Source organism: Schistocerca cancellata, chromosome 9 (genome assembly GCF_023864275.1).
Source record: "Schistocerca cancellata isolate TAMUIC-IGC-003103 chromosome 9, iqSchCanc2.1, whole genome shotgun sequence".
NCBI classification, from domain to species: domain Eukaryota; kingdom Metazoa; phylum Arthropoda; class Insecta; order Orthoptera; family Acrididae; genus Schistocerca; species Schistocerca cancellata.
The window spans coordinates 427260623-427280440 of record NC_064634.1 but is presented as its reverse complement, the minus strand read 5'-3'; the positions used below and the strand labels follow the sequence as shown (position 1 = coordinate 427280440).

Sequence of the window (19818 nt, the reverse complement as noted above, 5' to 3'; positions counted from 1 at the left end):
ACTACAATGAATAATTTTCAAAGAATTGTATGGGAGTCATGGCAACAGAGATGCATAGTTTATTTTTTTGTGTGCAATCTTGGCTCCAATCACAATTTTATCCTTCTACATACATCGTACGGTCACTTGCAGAGTACATATGTAAATACTTTATGGATCATCACTCCCTGATCTCTATACGCCTCATTTGTCTCCACCATTTTCCGCGGATAACTGCGTAATAATATACAGGCTGTACAGTTTTGTCACTATGCAATAACCTCTTTCACTACCCAATGCAGTTCAGTGATGCCCTGAACAGAGGGATAAGTTTGGATTTCTCCCTCAATCAGACTATCGAGCAGCCTACTGTAACTAACACGATGCGAAGAATTCAGAGTTCAGTGGACCTCAACACGAACAGAATAGCCGTGGTGGAGAGAAGCTGTAAGCAGTTGTGGGGCTTAAAAGTCACTGTTGGTTTCCAAAAGCAAAGTCCGTTTACGTAGACGAGAGTAAGACTTCACGGGACCAGTAATTGCATCAATACCTTTCTTAATAATAAATGGATTAACCGCAGCAAAGGACTGTCTTCAGTATGTGATATCACGAAGAACTGAGATGCGACTGGGAGAGTCTTTGAATCTGTAGCCTCGTTCTGTTTACGTTTAACAGACAGAAACTGAGATGAAGGTGAGTGGCTCATTGCAACAAAATCGCCCATGATTGCCAGAGTCTCTGATAGCGCACTCCTTCCAACTTGGGGTTCCCTCAGAGGGGGGGCTTTGGTGAATGTTCACGCCGCGTGTCACACATCCTGAACTTCTGACAGAGGGAGCAACTGGCAATTTGGGAAGGTCAGAACTCAGGCAATTACCACTGTCTGAGCCTGGCCTGTATCAGGAGGTATGTGCAAAGCTTACCTACCGGGGCTGGGAATTACGGACTATGTAGCCACCTGTTACACATCAAACACTTGGGATGGCCTTCAGGAGCACACACCAAGGAAAAAGAAACGAAGAGGAACTCAAACGCCAAATCAGAGGCAGGGTATGAAAAGGAGAACGAAGGAAGAAAGAAAAGACAGATGAGGCGCATTCTGATGCCAAGCTATTAAAACTTCAAAACACATTCTCAAAAATATCCCAGACAAGTTCCCCAAGGGAGAGGAAAAAGGACAGCAAAAGTATAGACATGCAGCACGGAAAGGGAAGAGATGTTGCCAAAGCTGGGACCCCATGATACCAAAGCACGAATTCACCAAAGAGTGGTAAGACCCCTGGGGGTGGAGGGGGGGGGGATTCTTATGCAAATAGTGTGTCAAACTCGGTAGTTTCTAAGGCATTACTGAATTTCAGAAGGATCAGCACAACTGACAATCTGTAACCAGTTTTGTATCCTTTGTGACTTTGGTTGTGGTAAACGAACTTTTCTTTTTCTTTTTTTTGTATAAGACCACATTCAAGAAAGAAAGAAATATTACAAACTTTTAACAAACATAAAATTTATTTTTGTGATTTGCACATATACATAAAATATGACAATTAACAACTTGCGTTCACAGCATCAGGATATACTAATATACGTAACAGAGTAACAACAGGTGCATACCCGTGATAAATAGGAAACAAACAACAAATGTGTACAATAAACATATATTGCTACATTGTAATAGAAATATGTCTCACAATAAATAAATAAACAAAACCAGCACCATAAATTAAATTTACATTTGTAAAATGTAAGTGCTAAAAACCTTGAAAGATTCAAATGCTTCCCTATTTTGGTGAAAATAAACTTGAGTACAATAAATAATATCCCATACTAACGTTGCTTAGATTTAATGTCAAGATCCTGCTGAGCGAATATCGAATATCCTGTACCATAACATCAATTTCTGATGATTTTTAACTGAAGTATAACGATTAGTCACGAGCTCACATTAAAATCGGTGCAGTCACTGTAATTTTATCTTCTTTCTAAAGTTTTATATCTCATCTCGTACTTTCAAAACTGCAGTGATTTTATATGCAGTGTGGACAATAGACAAACTGGAGCAGAGAAATTTTAAAATATTTACAGGAAAAAATATAAGGAAATTTAAATATCTGCTGTTAATTGCTGCGAAATTGTTTTATAAATTTGTCAAAAGACTTTTCTTCAGAGTCTATGACGTGAAAGGAGCTGAAATATACTTAATGAAATTCTTTGGCAAGCTATACTCATTGGTGAGAAATCTTACGTAGCAAGTGGTGTGTTTTCAAATTGATGTCGCGATAAACATGTAGAAAGAAAATGGTTAAGCTTCGGAAACATTTGAAAAAAGACGACCCTAACAATAAATGGGAAATGATGTTTCAGCAAAAGAAAGGAAATCAACCAATACCATTTGGTACGAGAAGACGTAAATAATGGACGGAAACTACTGCTTAAAAAATGATAAATTAAAGGAAGCACGAACATAGGAAGCAACGAAGATGAAGTTATTCTGTTCGACTGATTCAACCGTGATTCTTGGTGACACACTTTCCAGTATTTTATATATATCATTGGCTTTGGTAGGAAATAGAGAGCTTGATAAGTAACACAGTCTATAGGATTTTATTTAAGATTAACGTCGCACCGCTGTCAGGGAGCCGTCCATACATAAGACACAACACTGTTCTCTTCATTACACCACACGTTGCGATCTCGGTGTAAGATGAACTGTATTAACAGCTGAATGTATACCGTGAAATGCTTTTCCATAGATTATTTGTATTTGATGTAAATGTTTTCTATGTTTCTGTCAATATACTAAACTTATTCTAATATTTGATACTTAAATGACAGTTTCATACTGAAAACAAGCAGAAATTCACACAGTTAAAACTGTTTTTATTTTGTGTTTTCTCAATATTTTTTGGCACTGGAGGAACAGCCTTGTCTTGTTATATTTCGCAGAGTTAATTCACGTAAAACGTATCGTAAGAGCGATGTGTCCCTAACTGATATGCGTGAAGCCACTTATGAAAGTCACACTGCACCGACACTGGCGTAGAAAATAATAAAGAAAACATTATGTCACAAAAGTGACATAACGACTGTGGTGTATGCAGTCTCTTGACACATATGTAAGGTACGAAGCATACTGAGGCACAACATTGCGAGGCGTTCAGGTAGAGTAGATTCGTGCTGCAGTAAATGCTACAAAGAGTAGGTCATCAACTGAATCACACTAGAAGTCTCACATGATTTACAAATCATCCATGATCCATGTCAATAAAACACTCGAGCTCAAACAGTATTCCTACTTCGAAACTTCGTGGTATATTCAAACTGTGTGTCGGACAAGGTCTCGATTCATTGAAAGAATTCTCAAGATGTGTAGTTTACAACAAAGGAGGCAGCTTACAAACCCCTCTTTCGACCAATACTTGAATATTGCTTCTCAGTCTGTTAACTCTTGGCAAATAGGAGAATCGATGGAGGAAACAGAGAAAACTCAAAGGTGAGCAGCGACTTACCGTTAAACGTACATTTAGGAATGGTGACGCTCATCCAACTGAGCGGCAAACACCACAAGAGAGGCAGTGTGCAGCAAGATATGGTTTGCTGTTAAAATTCCGACAGCGTACGTACCTAAAGCAGTCAATGAACATATTGCTTCCCCCTGCCTTTATCTCGCGAAATGATCGTGAAGGCAAAATTAGAGAGATCCGAGCGCACACGGAGGCTTACCAACAACCGATTTTCCCGCGTATCATTCGTCACTGTAACAGAAAGCAGGACATTGACAGTGATACACAAAGTACTCTTCGTCACACACCGTAAGATCGTTTGCGGAGTATAGGTGTAGAAGTAGATGCAGAGCCCGGAAACTTGCCTTCACCGACTGTTATACAGATATGACTCACGAGATGGAGCAGTGGCTGTAAAGTTCAGTCAGTAACAGCATCGCTCACACGAGACACGGTTTCGATTTAGAGTCTCACTCTGGTACACTCTTTAAATCTGCCAGGAAATTTGAAAACGGTGCACACTCAACTGCGGAGTAATAATTCTTTCTCGACATTTCTTAAAATAGTACGTCGTTGTAAAACGAAAGTAAATAGGTTCAAACAATTAGATTAAGTTTAAAGTCCTAAAAACATAATCCAAACCTTTATTATCTAATATTTGCAAGTATTTTATCTCGTATCTCACATTAACGGCACAGTGGATATCGGTCTTGAGCCTTGAAGCTCTTAATACTAACAAGTCAAGCATGATTTCAATAATTTCCTGTATTCTTAGAGCTCTGTTGAGCTTAGAGAGCAGCTATTGGCACATTTAGAGGGCAGGAATGATAACTGAGAGGAAGCAGTGTCTGAGTGATCCATTGCCATTATGCAACTACAGCTCGAAAGGGTACTGCCATGAAGTATCCATTTGCGACGAGTTTCTGCAGTACATGAATGTTATCTTTCACAAGGCTTTTGTGATTTCAGGTACGATGATCTCGCTTCCCTCGAGGTTAGGTTCTTGGCCTTTCAGTTCTCATCGACCCCTGCACAGTGAGGAAAGAACAGACTAAGGGCTTGCAGGTTCTGTACAGTTCGTGATCGCTGTGCAGCCGACGATGTGGCTCCCAGGTCTGGTCTGAGAACAGTGAAGAGGCGCGCCCGCTGCTAGAACCTGTGGCTCTCAGTCACCACAGAGTCGTCCGCCTCTGTGCTACCTCCGGCGCAGCAGCCGACGCTGTTGTCGCTATTCTTGGAGGCCACCTCAGACGGCCGCTCCTCGAACACCAGCTGGTACAGCAGGGTCGCCACCGCCGAACCCGACAGAGGACCCACCCAGTAGATCTGGAAACAACAGCACCATCACATACAACACATTCACACTGCACAGTACCTTACAACCTTTCATCCACATAGAGGAGCGCACAGTCACTCAGTAATTAAAAGAAACGAGCTGCATGTCGTTAGCATTCTCGTTTGATATTGATACATCAGGTGGGCATGATGAACGAACGTCAGTCAGTGATATCAGGATTATAAAACATGCCAAGACAGATCTACTATCAATCAGATCACTTCCACATACCGTACTAATCAAGAAATAATACTCAAACATCTATTAATAATCCAGATCGATTTAACCTCGACCGTCCAGGAATTCATGTGTGGGGAAGGCAACGCCACAGGGATTAATTCGGAATATAGTTCATCCGTGAAAGATCTTCCATTCAAAATACATTTTAACCCATACGTGAGCCTACTAGACGGTGCCAAACAGACCCGAACTATTTGAAACAGTCAGCGCAGAACAGGGGATCAGCGATCATAAAGCGGTTACTGCATCGATGATTTCAGCCTTAAATAGAAATATTAAAACAGGTAGGAAGATTTTTCTGTTTAGCAAAAGTAACAAAAAGCAGATTTCAGAGTACCTGACGAGTCAACACAAAAATTTTGTTTTAAGTACAGATAGTGTTGAGGATCAGTGGAAAAAGTTCAAAACCATCGTACAATATGCGTTTGATGAGTGTGTGCCAAGAAAGATCGTAAGAAATGGAAAAGAGCCACCGTGGTACAACAACCGAGTTAGAAAAGTGCTGCGGAATCAAAGGGAACTTCACAGCAAACATAAACATACCCAACGCGTTGCAGACAAACAAAAAGTACGCGGAGCGAAATGTAATGTGAGGAGGGCTATGCGAGACGCGTTTAATGAATTCGAAAATAAAGTTCTATGTACTGACTTGGCAGAAAATCCTAAGAAATTATGGTCTTATGTCAAAGCGGTAGGTGGATCAAAACAAAATGTCCAGACAGTCTGTGACCAAAGTGGTACTGAAACAGAGGATGACAGACCAAAGGCCGAAATACTAAATGTCTTTTTCCAAAGCTGTTTCACGGAGGAAGACTGCACTGTAGTTCCTTCTCTAGATTGTCGCACAGATGACAAAATGGTAGATATCGAAATAGATAGAGAAACAATTAAAATCGCTCAAAAGAGGAAGGGCCGCTGGACCTGATGGGATACCAGTTCGATTCTACACAGAGTACGTGAAGGAACTTGCCTCCCCTTCTTGCAGCGGTGTACCGTAGGACTCTAGAAGAGCGTAGCGTTCCAAAGGATTGGAAAAGAGCACAGGTTATCCCGTTTTCAAGAAGGGACGTCGAACAGATGTGCAGAACTATAGACCTATATCTCTAACGTCGAATAGTTGTAGAATTTTGGAACACGTATTCTGTTCGAGTATAGTGATTTTTCTGGAAACTAAAAATCCACTCTGTAGGAACCAGCATGGGTTTCGAAAACGACGTTCGTGTGAAACCCAGCTCGCGCTATTCGTCCACGAGACTCAGAGGGCCATAGACACGGGTTCCCAGATAGATGCCGTGTTTCTTGACTTCCGCAAGGTGTTCGATACAGTTCCTCACAGTCGTTTAATGAACAAAGTAAGAGAATATGGACTATCAGATCCAATTGTGTGATTGGATTGAAGAGTTCCTAGATAACAGAACGCAGCATGTCATTCTCAATGGAGAGAAGTCTTCCGAAGTAAGAGTGATTTCAGGTGTGCCGCAGGGGAGTGTCGTAGGACCGTCACTATTCACAATATACATAAATGACCTTGTGGATGACATCGGAAGTTCACTGAGGCTTTTTGCAGATGATGCTGCGGTATATCGAGAGGTTGTAACAATGGAAAATTGTACTTAAATGCAGGAGGATCTGCAGCGAATTGACGCATGGTGCAGGGAATGGCAATTGAATCTCAATGTAGACAAGTGTAATGTGCTGCGAATATATAGAAAGAAAGATCCTTTATCATTTAGCTACAATATAGCAGGTCAGCAACTGGAAGCAGCTAATTTCATAAATTATCTGGGAGTACGCATTAAGAGTGATTTAAAATGGAATGATCATATAAAGTTGATCGTCGATAAAGCGGATGCCAGACTGAGATTCATTGGAAGAATCCTAAGGAAATGCAATCCGAAAACAAAGGAAGTAGGTTACAGTACGCTTGTTCGCCCACTGCTTGAATACTGCTCAGCAGTGTGGGATCCGTACCAGATAGGGTTGATAGAAGAGATAGAGAAGATCCAACGGAGAGCAGCGCGCTTCGTTACAGGATAATTTAGTAATCACGAAAGCGTTACGGAGATGATAAATAAACTCCAGTGGAAGACTCTGCAGGAGAGACGCTCAGTAGCTCGGTACGGGCTTTTGTTGAAGTTTCGAGAACATACCTTCACCGAGGAGTCAAGCAGGATATTGCTCCCTCTTACGTATATCTCGCGAAGAGACCATGAGGATAAATTCAGAGAGATTAGAGCCCACACAGAGGAATACCGACAATCCTTCTTTCCACAAACAATACGAGACTGGAATAGAAGGGAGAACCAATAGAGGTACTCAAGGTAGCCTCCGCCACATACCGTCAGGTGGCTTGCGGAGTATGGATGTAGATGTAGATGTAGAATCCTTAACATATATATAGCCGTTAGAGCACTATAATCTGGTTCTCGCGGTCCAGATTCAATTCTGGATAGTGACGGGTATTTTTCCTCATCCCCAGGTCAATTCAGCCTGCTATCAAATGAGAAGTGGGGATTTTTCATGGGAATAAAAGGCATCTGGGGCAATGAGACCCCCTCCCCCCTAGTGCCATGATGCAGAAAGGCCGAAGGCTGCACTTACAGTCAGCTCAGTAGGCCGGTCGTAGGCTATGCATCACAGAGAGGGCGGAAAGAAGAGATGGACAAAGTGAAGTTGGAGAAAGAAGTATATGCAATATATGTAGTGAATGTGGATGTAGGGGAAGACATGCATGTTCGATTGTACATACATTTGGCACATGCATAGCACACATCTCCTCTTCCACTTTCTCTGTGACTACTTGTTGCTCCCCACATCTCCTTGTCCACCTCATTTTCCGACCTCTACTTGTCCATCTCCTCCGTGTAACCCTCTCTGTGTCTTCATCTAATTTTCCCACTTCTCTTGATTCATGTGCTCTGCCCACGCTCTCTGAGGATACCTTCCTTCTCCTCCCTCTGTCCGTAAGCTCGTTCACCTTCCCTCTCTTCCTTCTCCACCTGCCCACTACCCCTCTACACCTTCAACCTGCCTCCTACATCTTCCCTTTCCTGTATGATTTCGTCGCTCACTAGCCTTCTTTATAGAGCAACCTACTGCCCTGCATCCGTCGTTACCTGACGCACGCTGGAGTAAGACAGTCCGCCCGCCATCCATTCCGAATTGTGTTTTAATGGTTTGAGAGCATGACTCAAACTCTGTGCCAGTGCGAAGTTCAAATGGTTCAAATGGCTCTAAGCACTATGGGACTTAACATCTGAGATCATCAGTCCCCTAGACTTAGAACTACTTAAACCTAAGTAACCTAAAGACAGCACACACATCCATGCCCCCAGCAGGATTCGAACCTGCGACCGTAGCAGTAGCGTGGTTCCGGACTGAAGCACCTAGAACCGCTCCACCAAAGCAGAGTGACAAAACAGAAGTGGTGATGGCAGCCGTCACAGTCACGAAGTGCAATTTGGGTGATGCGACAGGACCCTGGCACAACCTGTTATGAGCTGTGGATAGCGGGTGATATATTAAATCACTGGCCATTAAAGTCACTACACCAAGAAGAAATGCAGATGATAAACGGGCATTCATTGGACAAATATATTATACTGGAACTGACATGATTACATTTTCACGCAATTTGGGTGCATAGATCCTGAGAAACCAGTACACAGAACAACCACCTCTGGCCGTAATAATGGCCTTGATACATCTGGTCATTGAGTCAAACACAGCTTGGATGGCGTGTACAGGTACAGCTGCCCATGCAGCTTCAACACGATACCACAGTTCATCAAGAGTAGTGACTGGCGTATTGTGTCGAGACAGGTGCTCGGCCACCAATGACCAGACATTTTCAATTGGTGAGAGATCTGGAGAATGTGCTGGCCAGGGCAGCATTCGAACATTTTCTGTATCCAGGAAGGCCCGTACAGGACCTGCAACATGTGCTAAAATGTAGGGTTTCGCAGGGATCGAATGAAGGGTAGAGCCACGGGTCGTAACAGATCTGAAATGTAACTTCCACTGTTCAAAGTGCCGTCAATGCGAACAAGAGGTGACCGAGACGTGTAACCAGTGGCACCCTATACCATCATGCCGGGTGATACGTCAGTATGGCGATGTCGAATACACGCTTCCAATGTGCGTTCACCGCGATGTCGCCAAACACGGATGCGACCATCATGATGCTGTAAACATAACCTGGATTCATGTGAAAAAATGACGTTTTGCCATTCGTACACCCAGGTTCGTCGTTGAGTACACCATCGCAGGCGTTCCCGTCTGTGATGCAGCGTCAAGGGTAACCGCAGCCATGGTCTCCGAGCTGATAGTCCATGCTGCTGCAAACGTCGTCGAACTGTTCGTGCAAATGGTTGTTGTTATGCAAACGTCCCCATCTGTTGACTCAGGGATCGAGACGTGGCTGCACGATCCGTTACATCCATGTGGATAAGATGCCTGTCATCTCGACTCCTAGTGATACGAGGCCGTTGGGATCCAGCACGGCGTTCCGAATTACCCTCCTGAACCCACCGATTCCATATTCTGCTAACAGTCATTGGATCTCGACGAACACGAGCAGAAATGTAGCGATACGATAAACCACAATCGCGATAGGCGACAATCCGACCTTTATCAAAGTCGGAAACGTGATGGTACGCATTTCTCCTCGTTGCACGAGGCATCACAACAATGTTTCACCAGGCAATGCCGGTAAACTGCTGTTTGTGTATGAGAAATCGGTTGGAAACTTTCCTCATGTCAGCACGTTGTAGGTGTCGCCACCGGTGCCAACCTTGTGTGAATGCTCTGAAAAGCTAATTATTTCTGTATCACAGCATCTTCTTCTTGTCGGTTAAATTTCGAGTCTGTAGCACGTCGTCTTCGTGGTGTAGCAGTTTTAATGGCCAGTAGCGTAAGTTCTGTATCTTTCACCGTTCAGTTGAACACTGGTTACGAGGTTCGGAGACTTCCAATGGCTTCTCATTAGTTTGTTTCCTTGTTTTTGGTTTAGTAACTGTCATATTCCTTAGCTGTACTTCCGCCTCCTGGACCCGTAGTATTGCTGGTGAGGTAAGTTGTGTATCAGAGTGTGGCAAGGAGGGAGGAGGAGTGACCAGGAAGCGCTGGCTGTTGCTGTCCTTTCCTTGGAAACGCTGTCCGCAGCCGGTCGGATAGGTGATACTGTAGCTGTGGCTATAGCGAGTTTACTAGAGAGCGTTTGTGCAGGGTGAGGTTCTGCCAGCGTTGTTTGCAAGAGGCATTACTTGCTAACTAGTTTTGGATGTCAAGTTAACCTATGTTATCTGACTGTTCTGTAATGCATGTGAAGCTGTACACTGTTTGTTACTATCGTAACTAGAATAAGAAATGAACTCCTTTGAGAATAATATTTGTCATTCCTGCGTATTAATAGCTGCCTGTTCCAGGTTACCGTTACTTATGCGTCTGAGATTGAAACTGCGACTTTGTAAATATTTACCCTATGTGGGATACAGCGTAGCGTGACACAGATTGCAATTAAACAAGGAAGCTATATCTGTCATATTCTGCCCTGCTTGAAAGCTTTGTACAGACCTGTGTATTAGAAAAGGTACTGTGTATCTAAATGGTCAAATAATCATGATATTTTCCGAAGCTGGAATTTTGTCTGTTGATCGGAAAAGGTTTTAAACCTTGCCTTAATCTGATTTTCAGTTTCTGCGTTTTAAGATATGATTGTAATGATATATAATTACAAGCAATTATTTTTCTTATTAAGCTGACACTAAAGATTACTCTTCCGTTTTCTACTTTGAATATAGGGGTAATTGTTGGTGTAACTAAACGAATGTTTTGGGGCCCTACGTTAGTGGGAAGTTCCTCAGAATTCCGATATTGAAGCCATTCTGACTAGTGATTACAGTCTTGAGCTCAGATTCTCACATAACCTTATCTGTTTCAGAAAATTAGTTACACCATTGTGAAGCCATATTACGTCGAGAATCGTAGATAAATGTAATTGTCACTGGTGGCTGTACTACGACATCTAGTCTGTAAAACTAAATGTCTTACTGAATAAGTCCTGGTTGAGATATCTTCATCACATTGTAATTAAGAATATTTATTTATTTCTGGTTTGTCCAGTCGCTCTGTGTAGTAATGATTCATTGTGCATCTTTTTAATCAAGTTTTATTTTCTCTTAATAGAAATCAGAGCTAAAAATTTCTTTTAATTTGCAAGTCTGATTTTCCCTTACCGATACTGAAATTGATTGCGCAACAGAAATTTATGTCACTACTAAAATGGGGAGTTACTGTAATAAATGCTTGTTGGATGTGTAACCCAAAACTCAAACCATCGTTCCACAAATTATCGTAGTGGTCGAGTTATACCGCTACACTGCTAATATTGTTCGTATTTTACATAATGCTTGGAGATTTGAAGGGTCCTACTTGTCTGAGGTATTGTGAGCTAGATTATGACTTACAAAGATGTGCATTCAACTCAATGGCACAGTGCAGTAAATGATTGAGCAAGTACGTCATTTACCAGTAACCACGAGGTAAGCTTGGCGGCAGCTACTATCGGTGAATTGTTGGCAGAGATCATTAACCTTACCCAGGACACGAGTAGATTGACATCTAATTAGTTATGACGATAATATGCGCGATTTCATCATTATCAGGATAGAATGAATGACATGGTTGGTGTAGAGAAGCAAGAGGCCCTAGAGTTACTGTTCCCGGCGGGGTCAGGGATTTTCTCTGCCTCGTGATGGCTGGGTGTTGTGTGCTGTCCTTAGGTTAGTTAGGTTTAAGTAGTTCTAAGTTCTAGGGGACTGATGACCATAGATGTTAAGTCCCATAGTGCTCAGAGCCATTTGAACCTAGAGTTACTGGTTTACCGCAATACTCTTCAGGAGTGGTTTCGAAACGATGATGATATTTTTTCGTGGAGGTATGTTCCGAAATGACGATAATATGATAAACAGTTTGCACACAAAAGGTAATTTGAGAATAAATAGTAATGAGACAGAGTGGACGGTTATAAAGACAATGTTTTATAAGTTACACATTCTATTGCAGGACATGTTGAACCAGTGTACCAATATGATCACAGATTCAGTCGACCATGTAATGCAATTCCTGTATTTCACGTTAGAATTCCAACATTCAGCTCGCGCCATGGAATCAACTAATTTAGATGCCTTGAAGTTAATGGTGATAACGACAAAAGGACAAACTCAGCGAGGAAATATTCCTGGCCATTCAACAAAAGGAAGTACTGCTAACCTTCGTATACAATGCCAATCCTGGCACACCACCAATTCACTTGAGTTACAATGGGAGATCACGAATCAAGTGGAACAACTTCCATATTCGTGGGACACGCCACTGTCCATGATTGAATGTAGGCTTGTTAGTTCCCACTAGACCTCATAACAAACGATACTGTAAACACTTTTCGTTATTTAGTAAACCAGAGCGCCCAGTGAAAATATTCGCCTGTCACACACGATCTTACCGAGTATTCGAACTTGTATATCATTCAACTTACTGCATCAGGCGAACGAGTATACTGTGAATTACTTATGGACTCGCTAAATGTGTTTACAACGCCGTCTGTTGTGTTGCATAATGGGAAGTGACACATCATGGACGATAAATATGCAGTAATTCATTAGCACAGTATGAGGTCGATGCAATGCGAGAGTTGCGGGATGAGTGCCACTGTGCTATTCATGTGAGTGTTGGATGATACACTAACTGGGATATTTATAAAAGAACCATTATTCGCTACGCCATCTATGCTTATTTTAATTCAGTTAACAGTATTTAGAACTAAGTCGCAAAGATGAGCACCGGAGACACGAAATGAATCTAGTTTCTATCTCTTGGCGATGCCACTTTCGCTTTGTTATGTTACGACTGTTATAATCATATCTGAAGGTGGGCGTTATGGACAGACATCGATTGGCTGATGAGGAATCTTGCAGTCACAGATTGAAATTAAAGACGCAGAATCTAATCTAGTGAAAACAGGTTTTTACAGGTAACTTTCGAATGTAGCTGGTAGCTGCAAATATATGCAATTACCTTTGACGCATAGTCAGTTCTAGATAGTCAGTGACCAGAGGACTAATTTCAATCACCGTGGCCTACATAAGCGGAGAATGTGGAGCTCTGCAACATGCTGTTCATCTGTACTGATCCACTGGTGTGCAAAACTTAATGACGAAAGTAAATGTCACTGCCAAGTAACGAAGCTTGATGAAACTTAGACAATACGTGAAATACACTATGTGATCAAAAGTATCCGGACACCCACAGAAGCATACGTTTTTCATATTAGCTGCATTGTGTTGCCACCTACTGCCAGGTACTCCATATCAGCGACCTCAGTAGTCATTAGATATCGTGAGAGAGCAGAAGGGGGGCGCTCTGCAGAACTCACGGACTTCGAACGTGGTCAGGTTACTGGGTATCACTTGTGTCATACGTCTGTACACGAGAGTTCCGCTCTCCTAAACATCCGTAGGTCCACTATTTCCAATGTGATAGTGAAGTGGAAACGTGAAGGGACACGTTCAGCACAAAAGTGCAGGCCGACCTCGTCTATTGACTGACAGAGACCGCCGACAGTTGAAGAGGGTCGTAATATGTAATAGGCAGACATCTATTCGGAGAATCACACAGAAATTCCAAACTGCATCAGGATCCACTGCACGTACTATGACAGTTAGACGGGAGGTGAGAAAACTTGGATTTCATGATCGAGCGGCTGCTCATAAGCCACACATCACGCCGGTAAATGCCAAACGACACCTAGCTTGGTGTAAAGAGTGTAAACATTGGACGATTGAACAGCAGATAAACGTTGTGTGGAGTGATGCATCATGGTACACAATGTGGCGATCCGATGGCAGGGTGTGGGTATGACGAATGCCCCCGAACGTCATCTGCCACGGTGTGTAATGCCACAGTAAAATTCGGAGGCGGTGGTGTTATGGTATGGTCGTACTTTTCATGGAGGGGGCATGCAACCCTTGTTGTTTTGCGTAGCACTATAAAAGAACAGGCCTACATTGATTTTCAAGCACCTGCTTTCTTCCCACTGTTGAAGAGCAATTCGGGGATGGCGACTGCATCTTTCAACATGATCGAGCACCTGTTCATAATGCACGGCCTGTGGCGGAGTGGTTACACGACAATAACATCTCTGTACTGGACTGGCTAGCACAGATTCCTGACCTGAATCCTACAGAACACCTTTGGGATGTTTTGGAACGCCGACTTCATGCCAGGCCTCACCGATCGACATCGATACCTCTCAACAGTGCAGCACTCCATGAAGAATGGGCTGCCATTCCTCAAGAAACCTTACAGCACCTGATTGAACGTATGCCTGCGGGAGTGGAAGCTGTCATCAATGCTAAGGGTGGGCCAACACCATATTCCAGCATTACCGATGGAGGGCGCCATGAACTTGTAAGTCATTTTCAGCAGGTGTCCGAATATTTTTGATCACATAGTGTATATACTGTCACAGTACAGTGCAGAAGGTACTAAAAGACGCAAAGAGACGAACATAAATTATACTTTTATTTAAAGACAATAGCTACACTGTAGTCACTGCGGCTCATGATGGTCCCCTGCAGATTACAAAAGGCGAGCCGGCCGTTGTGGCTGAGCGGTTCTAGGCGCTTCAGTCTGGAACCGCGTGACCGCTACGGTCGCAGGTTCGAATCCTGCCTCGGGCATGGATGTGTGTGATGTCCTTAGGTTAGTTAGGTTTAAGTAGTTCTAAGTTCTAGGGGACTGATGACCTCAGATGTTAAGTCCCATAGTGCTCAGAGCCATTTGAACCATTTGAACAAAAGGCGAGACATGGATCTTAACGGAGTGTGCAATCACCACGGATTGCAATGCATGTTCTACCATTTGCTCCCATGATGGCTGCAAGATTGGTAAGCAGTTCTTGTTGTATGACTTTCTATTCTAACACCAGTGCTGTTGACAACTGCTGGATGGTCGTTGGTATACGTGGACGTGATGCAATTCATTTCCTCAACGCGCTCCACATGTACTCGATGGGGTTTAAGAAGGGGGAACGAGCAGAGCAGTTCTTTCACTGAATGTCCCCTTGTTCCAATAGCTCTCACACACTCTCTCTCTTACACTCTCTCTCTCTCTCTCTCACACACACACACTCTCTCTCTCTCTCTCTCTCTCTCTCTCTCTCTCTCTCTCTCTGACACACACACACACACACACACACACTCTCTCTCTCTCTCTCTCTCTCTCTCTCGCTCCTGTGCTGTCGATGCCGAGGCGCACTGTCAACCTTAAAAACGAAGTTATTGCCAAATTTACCCCTGAAAAGACACACATGGGGGAGGAGGACAGTTTCACAATAACGTTGACAGGCGAATGTATCGTGTTCAAAGATATGTAGATCAGTACGTCCACACGCCATTAGGCCTCCCTACACCGCAACACTTGGACCATAAAAACGATGATGTTCGACAATGTTGGTCGTAAATTCATGTGACGAGTAGGTGTGAACACGTAATGCATCTGGGAATATTGTCGAACACGAATGTCACACGCACTGTAGGAGGCATGGAACACCCTACCGTAAGATCTCTTTACCAACCTTGTGGGTAGCATGAGATAACGTTGCAGAGCATGCATTGCCTCCCGTAGTGATAACACATCCTATTAAGGATCATGTCCTGCCTTTTGTATGTCCAGGGACCATCACAAATAGCGATGATTTCAGTGTAATTATCGTCTTTGAATAAGATGTCATTTCTTGTCGACTCATTGCCTATTTCTTTCAGATACGCTCTGTACCATACTGTAACAGATCTTTATACGTATGGTCCTAGTTTCATCGAGCTATGTTCCTTGACAGTAACAGCCCATACGAAAGTTATTTTCATCATCAATTTTTTGACGTCAGTATATTCTCAAGCAGATTGCTTCTGTTAATGAGAGAAACAGACTATTGCATAAAAATTCATTATACTCAATTCTAAAAAGAACTTTGAACGATTATGTTTCGTCACATTTAAGAATTTTTAGCATATTGCAGCCCCGTCAGCAGCTGTGATAGACTAACATATCGAAGAATCCGCCTCAGTTGCGAGAATTTTCTGGTCTTGACTCAGGTTTCGGCTAGAATAATCTAGCCTTCTTCAGAAGCATAAAATTACTATAACATGCCACGTACAACGGTCAGTGCCAACGTAATTGCCGCTATCAACCGACCACGTGGTGAAGTGATGCCGGGGCTGGACCAATTAAGTAGTTTTAATTCGACATGGTTGACTGTGCCTTATTCTGGCATGTTATAGTAATTTTATGCTTCTGAAGAAGGCTAGACTATTCTAGCCGAAACCTAGGTCAAGACCAGAAAATTCTCGGAACTGAGGCGGATTCTTCAATATATTTTTCATATTTTTTTGTTGTTACAGGTGTGTGGAAGACATTCTGTTCAGTGAGAAGCAAGGTCCGGATCTGTTTGCCACCAAGAAACTCCCCATGATAAGTGTTTGTGTGGATTCCAAACCTTCGTTCCAGTGTACTCTTATACTGAACACAAACGCGTCTGAGATGTGGTCCCTGGAAAAGCGCTGCGAACTTACCCAGTGGTCCGTCCAGACGTTCTTCCAGAGCGCTGGAGCCAGTGTCCTCACTGGGTTCATGCTGGCTCCAGTGTAAGGGCCCTGCAAACCACGAAACAACAGCAGTCACGACACAGCACAGGTTGAGAACTGATTCGCAGCATCATGTAATAGCTTTGAAATACGGTGAACATTGATTTATTTTTCCTTTGTCTGTACAAAGTCTGCTCAATGGAGTATTTAATTTGGTTCATGCATCGCTTATAGAATTTCACACACGGAAATGGAATTAACAAGAGTCTAGTTCAACTGATTTTAGGTTTTCCAAAATTCAGCAATCTATTTTTATGAAAATTAAAATTGCTATTTAAAGGATGCTGCTAGTCCAAATAAACAACGTAAGTGCATACTCATAAAGCAACATTTCAGATGATATACAAGGTGGATGACGGGTGGTTTTGGGATTGGTTTAAACGACTTGTTTATTTAGTACTGATTGCTGGACATCAGAGGTTTGGACGTAAGATGCACTATTCAAACAAACCTAGGAATTGAAACTAAAAGCTAATATTTTACATTTTTGTTCAGAGAAATCCACCACGCAAATTTTCAAGTGAGGTGCTGGATGGTAAGATGTTAAATGTATTGTAAGAATTTATTCCCAAATGAAGGTAATAATCTCATTAACATTTCAGCCCAAGCAGCTTCTGTGCATATCTTAGGTCGCTTCCACTCCCATTGCCACATGGTCTGCGCCACAGGCTTGGTCATAGCAATATCTGTGTTAAACACACCAGCTGACGGAAGTCTCATAGTGTCTCATAGTGTGTCACTGAGGCGCCTGATAATTCACAGAAACTTAGTCTCAGTGCATCTTCCTACATCATCAGGTCGTCAACCTTATGTAATCACCTCGAAACGCCACCTTCGAACATCGTCACCAGTTCATCACCATCACATCATCACTATCAGATTGTCTCTCTCAGATCATTTCTCTCAGATGACATCTCTCTGATCGTCTACCTCAGATAATCTCCCTCAGATGATTGCCATCAAATTGTAACCATAGTATCATCGCCATTCTATCATCACATCAGCCTCGAAGCCTCATCTGATCGTTACAAGCTAACTCCAATGTATTTTCTGTTATCTCCATATAATTATCAACCACTTCAGAGCACATTACGTACAAGTTTCTCATCCTTATTAAATGATAAATACAATTAACGTTGTTCTGTTATTGTTTAACTACAGGTCTTTATCAAAGTATTAGTTAATTACTGGTCGTTGCCGATTAATTTTTGGTAACTGTTTTGATTTGTATACAAAATGCTTCGTTATCAGAAGTTAATTTCATATTACTATCTACTGTAAAAGTTGTTTCTGTTTTCAGCTACGAGCATCAACCAATTTAGTGTACTTGAAAATTGTTATCATCTGGAATTAAGTGATACGTCTTTGAAGTAGGCTACACTTTCGAACTGGGCAGTGGTTGTCAAGTCCGAAAGTCCTCATTATGCATTTAATATAATATTATCTACTCGCCTTCTGTTACGTCTGATACTGTCGGTCTTTTCTTACCGCTAAAAATCTAGTAAAGAACTACCTTGGTCCATTTAACATTCAATAGCCTGTCAAAAAATTCTACTCATGAGCATACAGTTTTGTTTATTGAATACATTTGACACTATCAGAATAGGAGAAAGCGGTCGTAAGCTGATAATGAAATGTAAAATTACAAAAATTTTTAATTTTCTACTTTCTTATACAAAGTGATGATCGCTTTCGGTAGCTTAACTTCCATCTTCAGATCACATGCAGTAGCAGTATACAGTGCCATTGCATCGTCGATAACATTCTTATTTTAAATCTTCAGGTAAAATCTGTTATGTGCAGCCACGCTATCGGTGACAGCAACTGAAACAAAAAGCCTGTACAGAGTCGTAAAAATTTTATACATTGAAATGTCCTTGTAATTATTTTCGTTACAGTCCGCAAACTGAACACAAAGATTTGCCAATTAAAATGTACTGGCAGTAAAAATTAAAAATGTATATGCAACATCATCACACTGGGTGGACAAGTTACCCAGCTGACGATGTTGTATATATATATATATATATATATATATATATATATATATATATATATATATAAAACGTTGTACTTTTGATTTCAAGCACAGCTTACATGACAACTTTCTGTGCCACTTACTAACTGTAACGAAAATAATTACATGGACTTTGAAAGTAGATAATTTTTACGATGATGTACAGGCTTTTTGTTTAAATTGCTGTCGCCAGTAGTATGGCTACACGTAACAGATTTCAAAATAAGAATGTTATCGACAATGCAACGGCGTTCCACAGTTGTACAGTGCGAGTACATTTATAATACTGCATGTCATCTGACGATGGTAGTTAATCTAACGAAACCTGTCATCACTTTTTGTAAAAATTCTAAAAAATAAACTCCGCCTGGAGTAATTACTGGGTGGATTGAGTAGCTCAGTAATTGCTGCTGCCGGTCCCAAGCCCAGATAAAGGAGGAAGGTAAAAGCCAAAAACACCAAAAGGCACCTGCTAAACTCCAGCAATACATCCGCGGACTAACAACCCGTACGATATCTTGAATTGAATCGGCAATCAGCCATTCGTCTCGGGCACACGCGCACCAGCTCAAATCAATCATGAACTTAGCATGAGGGAAACACGAGCAACAAAGCAACTACCTCAGGCTGTAACTCAGAAGAGCGAAGGTGAACCTGGTCATTCGGATTCTGGGGAACCGGGACATCATGCTTCTCGAAACTACTCAAACCAAAACGAAAGCAATTCACTGGTACACTGAACGTACAGACACTGACTGAAACAGGAAAACTCAAGATACTGACAGATACTTGTGATAGATTTGGGTTTCGTATACTTGCAGTACAAGAAATACGTTTTCGTGATTGTTGTCACTTTGAGTCCGATGACTATCGAGTCTACAAGGGAAAGCCTGCAATAAAACTGAAAAATAGTAACATAAATTTGTTGGGAACGGCATTCCTCGTGCATAACAGTATCCAGGACTCTGTGATAGACTTCTCGTCACCCTCTGAACACCTCTCTCAACTCACAGTTAAATGTGCCAGTAAGGCCTATACACTGGT

The 19818-nt window shown here is 42.1% G+C and overlaps 1 protein-coding gene across 1 annotated transcript in view; it reads right to left on the bottom strand.

Moving 5' to 3' along the window:
• Nucleotides 1-3849: 3849 nt before the first annotated feature.
• Nucleotides 3850-19818, bottom strand: part of LOC126100736 (aquaporin AQPAe.a-like) — a 346657-nt gene continuing 330688 nt past the window's right edge. Inside the window, exons 7-8 of the mRNA XM_049911358.1 lie at nucleotides 16686-16766; nucleotides 3850-4805 (exon numbers count right to left, since the gene is read on the bottom strand). Of these exons, the coding sequence (XP_049767315.1) occupies nucleotides 4629-4805; nucleotides 16686-16766 (258 nt within the window). The 3' untranslated portion in view covers nucleotides 3850-4628. The remainder of the gene's footprint in view (nucleotides 4806-16685; nucleotides 16767-19818) is intronic.